Raw genomic sequence first — 11,810 nt, 5'->3', positions numbered from 1 at the left:
ATCAAAATATTATTTAGTTACTTTCTCTTCTGGCTATGATGAAGTAGCTTGTAGCAAATCGGTGCTCTCACCAAGAACAACTGGAAATACATATGAAATATTAAAACAGAGACATCTGTTTGAAGGTGTCAGATTGCTGCTAAGGCACCAGACTTGAGCAGTGAGATCCTGGAGAGAAGGGAGGCCCACTGAGTTGAGGCCAACTTTCTGCAAATTGCTTCTCTCCTGTTGGCATGAGTTGACTCTCAGGTGCAGGTCAAGGCTCAGGGTGGCTGCCAAGAGGAAGAGAAGGCAGCAGAGCTGTAGGCAATCTCATGGAGCTGGGAACACAAAAATTAGAGTTTGAGGCTGCCATGACAGCCAGGACTTGAGGGACTAAGTTCCCCCCAAGAGAAGAGAAGCCCAGAATGAACCTAAATCTAGGCAACAGTTTTCCTTTTGAGGAATCTGTTGATACAGCTGCACAGGAATGCAGGCTGAAAAACAGGGCAGTCTATGGTGCTGGAAAGACAAAAATTGGAGTTTGAGAATCCACCAAGGAGAAGGACCTTAGGAAATAACACGGATTCTTAGTTAAGACTCCAGGAGGCCTGTACCCTACAAGTGGGGACGAAGCAGAGGTAGTCTGAGCCTGACAAAGATTGCTAACCAGCCAAGATCAGCTTGGTTTCTGATTGGATTGAGGTGTTTTTGCTCCTTTGCTGCTTGCTAGAGGAGTGAGCAAGTCCTCTCTGAAAGGAGAGAACCCAGCCTCTACAGTTTTTTGTGCATTATGTGCAGAATTCAATTAAAAAATTACCAGGCAGTTAAGAATCAGACTATGAGAAAACAAGATAATAGAAATAGACCCAAAGGGGGCTAAGATATTGTAGTTTCAAACAGAGCCTTTTAAACAATTGTGATTAATATATTCAACAAAATAGTTGACAAGGTGGATAATTTCACTGGAGAACTAGAATCTATTAAAAAGGATCATATGGAAATTCTTTTTTTTCCTTAACGTCTTTATTGGAGTATAATTGCTTTACAATGGTGTGTTAGTTTCTGCTGTATCACAAAGTGAATCAGCTATACATATGCTTATATCCCCATATCCCCTCCCTCTTGTGTCTCCCTCCCACCCTCCTTATCCCACCCCTCTAGGTGGTCACAGAGCATGGAACTGATCTCCCTGTGCTATGCGGCTGCTTCCCACGAGTTATCCATTGGTTGGAATTTCCATTGGTTGGAAATTCTTGATTTGAATAATGCTACTGATAGTAAGAACTCAGTAGGTAGTTTTAACAACAGACTGGACACCACTAAAGAGAGGATTAATGAGCTAAAAGCTAGGTCAGTAGAAAAATCCAGACTGAGTCATATTGAGTAAAAAGAACAACAGATACAGAAAAGAGCATGAAAGATATGTGGCTCATGTTGAAAAGGTCTAACACTGGAGAATCAGAGGGGGAATAGAGAAAAATGGGGCAGAAGCAGTATTTGAAGAAATAATGGCTGAGAATTTTCCCAAACTGATGAAAGACACCAAGCCACAGGTTTAAGGAGTATTATGTACCCTAAGCTAGATAAATTAGAAGAAATTCACACCTAGCCACAACAGACTAAAACTGAGAAAACCAAAGACAAAGAAAAATCTTAAAGTCAGCTATAAGAGACAGACTGCTTGTCTTTTCAAAGAAGCAGTAATATAAGTGCATCTATAGAAATTGTATAGCTAACATCATAACTTAAGGTAAAATATTGAATACTTTTTTGCTCAGTTTGGGAATATGACAAAGTCCACCATTACCACTCCTACTTAAGTTCATATGAAGATCCTAGCTAATTGCAGTATGGAAGGAAGGGAGAAAGGAAGGAAGGGAGGAAGGAGAGAAGGAGATTGAAAATGAACAAATAAAACTCTTTTGTCATAGATAACATGATTGTATACATAGAAAATCCAAAAGAATCAACAGTCATATTATTATGATTAACAAATAAATTTAGCTAAGCCTAGTTATAACATCAATAATCAATAACCAAGTGGCACTTTAATATTCTGCCGATAAACAATTAGAAACATAAAAATTTTAGCCTATACCATTTACAGTAGATTTAGAAACATCAAATACGTAGGAATAAATCTATCAAAATATGTAAAAGACCTCTATACAGAGAACTACAAAACATTATTGAGCATAAGTAAAGAGGATCTAAATATTAATAAATGAAGGAATATCCAGTCTTCATGGATTAAAAGATTGACTATCGTAAAGATGTCAGGTATCCCAAAGTTTATCTATAGATCCAATACCATCACAAAAGTAATCCTAGGAGTGTATTACAGTCTCTCTGTGTGTGTGTGTGTATGTGTGTGTGTGAGTTTATGTAGAAATGCAGAGACAAGAGTAGCCATCTGGGAAAAAAAAACAAAGCTAGAGAACATAAACTGCTAGATATCAAGGCTCATTTAAAAGCTATAGTAACTAAGACAGTGTGATATTACTGCTGTAAAAACAGACAAATAGACCCGTAGAACACAGTCCAGAAACAGGTTCACACGTATACAGTCATTCAATTTACGGCAAGTCACTCATTGTCTTTAAGCCTCAGTTTCCTCATCTATAAATAGGCTTAATAATAGTGCCTTCCACATAAGGTTTAAATATTATATATCACAAGGATTTAGGTGTTATATTAAAGAAGTTAGCACACATGGAGGGGACATAGCAAGTGCCCAGTAACATTTAGCCAGTATTAATATTACCACTGTGACTACCACTATTATTATAATTATCACTACTACTACTATTACTATTCATTTTCTCTATTTTTCAGTAAGATCATCTGGAAGTGGGGAATGTGGGGACATTAAATCCTGGCTGGCAACAAGGAATATTTGGGGCAACACAGAAGAGCAGGAAACTGTCAGTTCTTAGCCTTCCTGGAAAAAAGAATTAGAGCAGAGAGTTAAATTTCATGAATCAGTCAAAAGATTGACTTGGAAACTGGAAGGGAACTTTATTTATTAAGCATCTAAAGTGGACTTGTCCATATATGTGTTTATAAGAATATTTCAGAGCCTGAGTGCGTATATAAGCCATTTGTAAAAACACTGTGTAGAAAATGAAGTCAGTTACCTCTTCTTTCATCTGAATCATAGCCAGGGATCTGAGAAAAAAGTTTAGACACAATATTAAAAGGTTTGATTCCATAACTTTGAATGGAAAGTTTATTTCATAGCATCTTTAGGTGAACTTGGAAGTTCATTTTGTAGCATAGGTCACAAAGTCTCTGAGGACAGGGAGATAGTAGTACATTTAATTTCCTTTTCCTATTCATATTCATATCCTAAAACAATGCCTCATGTTTCACAAAGTGGGTTGCTGCTATATAGTGCCTTGTGCTGTTTAGCCGAAGGCTTACCCATTATTCCAGCTATTTAGTGTCTCCAGCCCTCCCATATTCCAGCCCACGTGGCATTGGCATCCCGTCTTCCTCTCCCACTGATCCGCCCAAACCCCATCTCACTTATGGGAAGGAATACTAGAGACCTTCCACCACTTTAAAGCACTTCAGCTGCCTGGCCTGGGATTGTATTCAGCAGATCTGAATTGTTTCTTATGCTACAACTTCTATTTAGGGGACTTTAAATAAGGTTATTTACTCCCTGAGTTTTATTTGCCACAAAATATTGGTGATGAGATAATGAAAGTAAAACTCTCAGCACAGTGTTTTCATCAAAGTAGGGATTGGTGGTTATTATTATTATTGCCGGGGGCTTCCCTGGCGGTGCAGTGGTTAAGAATCCACCTGCCAATGCAGGGGGACACGGGTTCGATCCCTGGTCTAGGAAGATCCCACATGCTGCGGAGCAACTAAGCCTGTGCGCCACAACTACTGAGCCTGTGCTCTAGAGCCTGTGAGCCACAACTACTGAAGCCCACGTGCCACAACTACGGAAGCCCGCGCACCTAGAGCCCGTGCTCTGCAACAAGAGAAGCCACTGCAATGAGAAGCCCGCGCACCACAATGAAGAGTAGCCCCCGCTCGCCGCAACTAGAGAAAGCCCGTGCGCAGCAACGGAGACCCAACACAGCCAAAAATAAATAAATAAATTTTAAAATATATATATATTACTATTGCCGAAGATCACACAGCCAGGAGGCTCACATCCAAGTCTTCTGTTTCTAAACCTCATATGCTTTGTTACCATGCTGCTCATAATTTGGGAAATTTGATGAAAAAATTTGGTACTCAGTCTTTCCAAGTAGGTCTAAACTTGGTCGGGAGCCTGCCTGCTGCATTTCTGTAATTCAGTTCAGAGGTACAGCTGGCGGCCCATTTCCCCCAGTACTGCCTCTTCTTTCTTGCCCTAGGTCACTGATAAAACCTCCAGGTGGAACCCCTTTCTGGGGAGGGGAGAGGGAGAAGTGGGGCTCTCTCACCCCTGAGAGAGCTGCCTGCGTGCCTGGCATCATGGAAATGTGCCTGCCTTGCCTTATGGGGAGTGTGTGATTCTGCCCCTGTGTGTTCCTTCCCAGACGTAACTTAATTTCCAAGATCAAGTAAGGAACAGTTGGTGTCCGCTGCTTCCTCTTGCTGCAGTTCACCTGGCCTATACCTCACAGTCAGAAGTCCAGATTTCCTTGAAGTCCAGCCTTTCAACTGAAAAGTGTTCATTGTTGGGTACCTACCACCTATAAGCTGCCCAATGCATGACACCCATTAGAATCTCCTTAACACACATTTCCCCTCCTCTTCTCTGAATTCCTAGAGTCTCGACAGAGAGACTCTTTATTCCTGTAGTCCCTATAGCAATTCCAGCCCTCATCCAGTCTTTGTTTTAGATGTATATATCTTTCTTCCAATTTGATTGCAATCTGAAAGAAAGAAACTCTTCCCTCTTACTTCTAGATCTGCGTGTTACTTAAAAACTACTTGTTGACAAGACTTTACTGGGCTAAAACTGATAGTGACAGCTCATCAGGAGAAAGGCCCCTACAGTTAACATTTCTGCAGTGCCTTCTGTCCTGGGTTCTCTACAAACAAGTAGCAGTCTGAGTTCTCCCACTGAGTGGCTCTGAAACATTGTTGTGTTGGAGACATGTTCCCTTATTCCAGTGGGACCCTTCTGTCTACCCAGCTACTTGGCTGACCTCTCACAGAAAAGGACACCATGCTGGAAGTGCTTTCTGAATGAGACAGGGGATGTGGGTGGAGTCCCCTAAATCAGGAAGAAAAGGAAATTGAATTGCCAAAAAGAATCTTATCACCCTAATAAAATGAAGCACATGATTTGCATTCCAGGTCCTTCAACTATTCTGTGGGAACCCGGGCGTTTTCCCATGACAGTATTTTTATCCCTGATGGGGGAGCAGAAAGTGAGCAGACAGTTCAAGCAATGTCACAGGACAACATCCTGGGCAAAGTCAAAACTCTTCAGGTAAGACAGCTTGAGATTGGAAGGTCAGAGCCATAGGGAAGGGGCCCGGCTATGGAGGGAAGTGGGGTAAGTTCCTAACTTGGCCTTGAGTAGTGGATTGGGAGGTCCAGGGGGTAGCTCCTGGGGAGAATGTTTGCTTTCTCAAACCTCACTCAGTTTTCTGGAAGCCTCTGTCTACCTGTGAGAGGTTCACTATCACCGTTGTACCCACCTACATAACACCCCCTCTCCTTTTTCTCTCAAGTTGTTCCCTCATTTTTAACTGGACTTAATGAGGACAAGTACCCTAGAGAGGCTGCAGAACTTGGGTGAGAGGAAAGAGCTCCTAACCATTAAGTGTTGGCCATAACCCCCGAGCACAGGGTTGACTGTCAGCTGAGGGTATGCACAGCAAGTGTTCCCTTTCCAAGTCTCCATACTTGGACAGTGAATGGTGAGACTCTTTATTATTCTGTTGTGTTTGTAAATCTGGCTGCCCTGAGCCACCCTGTCTCAGAGGGGTACTGTGAAGCTCTTCAGCTTCGCTCCTGTTCACACTGCAGAGTTGGGCATACATAAAATTGACTCAGATGGTAACTCCTTACATACATAAAATTGACTCATAAAATTGACTCAGATGGTAACTCCTTAAGAATGAAAATATACATAAAATTTGACTACATAAAATTGACTCAGATGGTAACTCCTTAAGAATGAAAATATAATAAAATAGTTTTTTACTAAATGAGATTGAAATAATGGGAAATCCAGGAAAAGGAAGGGGAGCAAAGACCCCTGGGTTCTGACCAAGTAAGTTTGCCCGAGTGCTCAGTAGAATTCACTCACCCGACAGAAGTACCTAAGCAAGCACTTCTCTGAGCTGAGGGTGATTGGAGGCAATGCAGACGATGAACAGGGGGCTCTGGTCTGCTGGCTTCCATCTAAGTCTACAACAACGAATGAACCAATAAATGAATGAGTGAATGAACCAGCAAAAAATAAAGGGGACAGCTGGCTTGAATAGCTACTGACACTCAAATTTTTCTATTTTCTTGAAATATTCTTGTTTCTACTGATTATTAGCTATGTACTTTGTGATCTCTGTTTGGTTACATATTCCACACACTCAGCTGAATATAGCATATGGTGAGGTGGGAAATAGCCAACACCCTGAAACCACACCCAAACTTGCCTAGATCTTTGTACCTACCACACCACTGCCCAAGGCCACAGTCCTGCCCTCAGAACTAAACTAGGCACTTCCTTCAAGTTTCAGCTTTCCTAACTAGCTCCCCCGTTCTGGTTCTTGCTGGTTGTACTGCCACACGTTTTATAGACTCAGAAGAAGAAGTCAGCTGTGTCTTTTCATAAGCTGGAGAAGGGGGAAGGGTGTGACGGCCAAAGAAAACCTCGATCCCCTTCCTCCTTACCTTTCCTTCTTGAAGTCTTTTATTTCCTGGAATATTATTGCTACGAAGTAATGAACCCTCATAATACTCCCTTTCTAAGGGGAATGACTTACAGATTTCAGTCTACAAAACAACTGTATTTTACAAGGGCTTTCAAGGAGTTCTTTAAAAATTAGATAATAGTCTGTCGTCTTAAATGGTATCAGCTTTGTAATGTCACACCACCTGCCACTGCCACTCCAAGAAGTGGATTTGGAGTTGTAAAAAATAGATAATTCCTCAGTATTGAATATACAGAAACTCAGTAGAAATATGTGAATGCCAGTTGGTTGTCTTAATGATGTAAGCCATAAGTTTAAAGAATCTGATCTCATAACTAATAAAATGTAAAACAACTCACTTCCCTGAAGCACCAATTCTGATAAAACAGGAGAAGAAATGTGAGTAAAGCAGAATAGCTGTCTAATCTGAGCGCTCTCCTTTGGACATTATCTACTCATACAAGGTCTGCCTAATTTTGCTTCTGCTGCAGGGAGTCACGAGCTTCCTTACAGCTCTAAAGTTATGTTTTTAAACAATCAAATAAGAGACTTTTGCTCTTCGAAGAGGGAAATGGGGACCATTATCATAGCAAATGTGATTTTTGGAGTGACATAAGATATAACTGTATCACCCCCAAAAGACTGTGCTTATTTTTCAGTCGACTAAGCAGTTTGCTCCTGGTAAGTTGTAGAAATAGTAGTTAACTTTATTAACTTGCATGAATGCTTTGCATTTTTCCATAAAAACGTTATGCTGGTATTGATGCTTAGTAAGCAGCATAAAAGGCCGCCCCCTCGTAGACTCCAGCATGGAATGAGGGTGTTTAGTTACGTCAGAGGCATGTATGTTTTTTATGTCTGAAATTGTCTTTGTGTATGTGTGTATGTTTCTTTTAAAAGGAGAGAACTAATGGCTAACACCTATTTGACAGTAAATGTCCTAGCAAGCTGATTGGCCACCATTATTAAGACATTCTTTTGAAATGAGATTTCTACTGGAATGTCATTTAAAAAAAAAAAAAAAATGCCATTTTTCTCTGGCTTAAGAAACTTCCTAGTCCTTGGAAACCGGAGCCACGCCTGTAATGACTGCACTTGGAAAGGTTGCCCCCTAGTGTCCACACGTAGTCATCTCAGCCAGAATTGTCCTATGTTGCACCCGTGATGGTTAGTATCTGTCTGCTGATGCGGAGTACAGAATGACTGAATACAGCGTAAATAAGCCTACTCTTTTCTGAACAAAGTGAATCTACCACCTGCCAAAATTTCTGTGGCAAGCAACTGAACCTTTAAAAGAAAACTTACTTTTTTCCCCTGAGTATAAAAATAATTCATGTGCGGAGTGAGAACAGATTTTAATATATAGGACAGTTACAGGGACAGAAACAACAGTGGTGTCCTTTTTGAGGACCCTATCCATAACAGTCGGTTGTTCTATGACCAGTGGGTGAAATAAAAAGCCCCCGCCAGGCCTCTGCCACCACCTAGCTAGCTGTGCAGCCTCGGAGCAGGTCCTTTAACCTCTCTGACCTTCATGTGCCCTAACTGAAAAATAGGAGGATGCATGTGATGGATGATCTGAAGGGCCCCTCCAGCTATTAAAATCTGCCATTTATACAAAATCACTGTTCACAGAGTGGCTTTGTAAGCTTTGCACTTCACTGCATTTGGACCACAGCGACCTTGACGTTCCCTCCAGCTGCCCAGAGCACAGACAGGGAGGTGGCTGTTTATTTCAGATCAAACCAGGCTGTGAAGTATGTATGCACCTATCGATGATAAGACTCAGGAACATCACAGTCTAAGCCTGCAAGTGACTTTTTAGAATTATACCAGATCTTTGTCAGAAAATGCTTAGTCTATTAGTCCACGGACTGTTTAGATCAGGAGGGAAAACCTCCATATTCGGTAGCTGCTATCTCCTGCTGAGCTGGATTTCACTTTAAAAAATGCCAAAGTGTCTTACCTTTGAGGATTTGGGCACCTCATGCAGCTGTCGAGGACACAAAGAATAAATAGCTGCTCTTAGCCACTTCTGCACAGAGCGAACGTCTTTAAGTCTGTGTGCTTTTGATTTTGCTTGTTCTTTTAAATTCATTTTAACTATGGGAGTATACGTAGTTCGCTCAAGAGGACAGCAACTTTATTCTTCTTCTGCCTTGTTCTTACAGACATGGTCTGAAGGATGGCTGTGAAAAGTCTGGGGAAATCTAAACTGGCAGTGTGAGAGCTGCAGAATATGCTGTGCTTGGGATTTCCACATCATAGGAGAAAAGCCTCGTAAATATGGATGTGCATTCCTATAACATCATTCTCCAACATTCCATATTACAGCAAAATGGCCCCATTTGAGTGAATAAAATATCACCCCTTTTAGCTCACATTCCGGTCTAACAGGAACTCCATTCATAGCCACAAGCAACATGGACTCAGTTCAGGCACAGCGGTTCCACTCTCCCCTCTGGCTATTCTCTCAGTACATATAAAGGATCCATGAGTATGTAAAAAATATATATCTATATATGGAGGGAGTGGTAATAGTTTATTTTCCTGAAAACTTAAGGGCAAGCTCATGTCAACAGACTGGTTTTCAGTGATTGCTTATATCACAGTTCTTCCCATGACAATGCCTGAATGGTGGGCAGAATAAAAGTCACCAAAAAGCCACATTTATCCCCATATTCAATTCACTCGACACCTGAGATTGACAGATAGGTTTCAGCAGTCCCCTTTTAGTTGTCAGTAAATCATACAAAGTGTCCAACAGCCCAGTCTCCTTCGAGTCAGCTGAAGGAAGCATTTGGAGTAGGAACCCCACAGGGCAGGTGCAAGAGCCTTGGCCTCGAGAGCCCAAGGCTCATTCACCATGGCCTTGGACCTTCAGCCCTGGCCTGGCCTGTTCCACTGTCTCATTCCCAACCACTGCAGGGTGTGTCTGTGAAGACAGCCCTTTGTCTGGACAGAGAGGCTGCAGCCCTCTCCCTAGACGATGGCCGTCATTTCTTTCTTTTTTTTTTTTTTTTTTTGCGGTACCCTTTTTTTTTTTGCGGGCCCCTCACTGTTGTGGCCTCTCCCGTTGCAGAGCACAGGCTCCGGACGCGCAGGCTCAGCAGCCATGGCTCACGGGCCCAGCCGCTCTGCGGCATGTGGGATCTTCCTGGACCGGGGCATGAACCCGTGTCCCCTGCCTCGGCAGGCGGACTCTCAACCACTGCGCCACCAGGGAAACCCTATTTCTTTCATGACTTGGGTCCTCCCCTCCTCCATCCCACGCCCTCCTCTCAAGCTCCCTAGCCAGCAGCCCGAACTTGTTTTCTCTAGAGGGATTTTAAATCCAGCTGTTTTATGGAGATGCTCATCGTTATTCTCAAAAGCAACAGCATTGTGTTTCTTTTGCCAGGATGCCCATATCTGTGACATAAATCAACCCTCTGGTATACACACACATTCTCCCTCCCTCCCTCCCTCCCGCTTCCTCTTCCTTCTTTCCCACCCACCTTCCCCACCCCGACCCCGCTCCCTTCAGCTGTTGTCCCTACCACCAAGGCTGCAGCTTCTCCCTGTGCCTCTTCTCTGCCCCCTGCACCCTCCTCTCAAGTTGCCTCTTTCTTTAACTCTCTACTTCATTTCTTAATATCACTCTCTCCATTTCCCAGCTTTGTCCCATGTACCTTATTTCACCTGTTCCTATTGCATCTACTATTTTTCCCTATTTTCTCTTTCATTTTCCATTGGCAGCCATGATACCCATCCCATCTTTGGAGTTTATTTCAATCCAGACTAGGATTACATTTGGCCATATTCTTTCTTTCTTTCATTTTTTTTTTTTTTATCCTAAGCATCAGGGTGGACCAACGTCAGTGTTCTAAAAAGTGCCCTAATGAAGAATAATATCAGCATATTCATTCTTTTCTGTGATGGTGGCAGAAATCCTAACTAAAGGGCATTTAGGGTATTAAGCCTACTCTTTTCTGAACATACCCTCATCTTAGACATTCAAGAAGAAATACCCTCATCTTAGACATTCAAGAGCATTGGTAGATGGCACACCCTGACAGCAGGGGGTCTCCGTCTAAGGTGATTGGGAAGTTTCCAGCTCTTGGCCAGCACTCCTAGAGAAGGGATAACTGGTCAACCAAAGGCTGGGCTGGGAGTCCCAGAATGAATCACTGCTCAGGCTGTCACTAGGATGCTGGAACTCCTCCGGCCACTTCTGCCCACGTCCGCGTCCCTCTCCCACAGGGTAGCAAGTGAGACGGGCCTGTGGCTTTGTTACACCGTGTCCTCTCGTCTGACGCCATCGGCTGTTCTAACTGTGCCTGCTTATTGATCTGCTTAGAGTAGATACTAACTGCCGCTTCCTGCTAAACTTGTTTTTAGAAGATACAATTTTTCAGCCTTCTCCTCCCCGAAACCCTTTTAGGCTGCTCGAGCTGTACTTCACTGGCTGAACTCGGGCTTTTGATGTGTGCTCCCTCCCTGGGGTGCCAGGGGAGCCAGGCTCAGGCTGAGATACCAGCAGATCAAATACGAGTCCTTGTCTCTCTGTGCTCCTGACTTGGCATGCTGGGGTGCGTGCCCCCCGGGATGTGGGGAGGGGGGCCTGGGGCTCATCTCTTTCATGTCTCTGCAAATCTCACCATCCACCATGCAAGGCCGAGGGGGAGCCGAGTGAAGGTGGGTGGATTTGATACCCTGGAGTTCAGAGAGAGAAGGGGCATATTTCCCTCTAGGGAGCCCTCTGCTGGGGAACTTCAGTGAGGTAGTAAAAATGCTGCATCCTCTCTTTCTTTCTGCCCCTGAAAGCAGAAGGAAGTGCGACATTAAATTTATGAGAACCAGTGGAGTGCAATGAAAATAACACTGAATGTGGTTTAGAAGACATGGATTCAAATCCCTTTGGGGCCACTCGTTCTTTCCATAAGCTTGGGCCAGTCACCTCTCCCCACTGGACTT

The 11,810-nt window shown here is 43.1% G+C and overlaps 1 protein-coding gene across 2 annotated transcripts in view; it reads left to right on the top strand.

The window, feature by feature from the left end:
* The first annotated feature begins 5,311 nt into the window (after nt 1–5,311).
* CRACD (capping protein inhibiting regulator of actin dynamics) overlaps nt 5,312–11,810 on the top strand; it is a 35,676-nt gene continuing 29,177 nt past the window's right edge. Inside the window, exons 1-2 of one of the 2 annotated variants that reach the window (XM_065877926.1) lie at nt 5,349–5,425; nt 7,514–7,535. In XM_065877926.1, the coding sequence (XP_065733998.1) occupies nt 5,349–5,425; nt 7,514–7,535 (99 nt within the window). Of the gene's footprint in view, nt 5,426–7,513; nt 7,536–11,810 lie in introns of both variants that reach the window. The other variant, XM_065877927.1, reaches the window with a different exon arrangement.

The sequence above is a fragment of the Phocoena phocoena genome, chromosome 5 (genome assembly GCF_963924675.1).
Source record: "Phocoena phocoena chromosome 5, mPhoPho1.1, whole genome shotgun sequence".
In the NCBI taxonomy this organism is placed as follows: domain Eukaryota; kingdom Metazoa; phylum Chordata; class Mammalia; order Artiodactyla; family Phocoenidae; genus Phocoena; species Phocoena phocoena.
The sequence above is the reverse complement of the archived record's forward strand: the minus strand, read 5'-3'. Positions and strand labels throughout refer to the sequence as shown.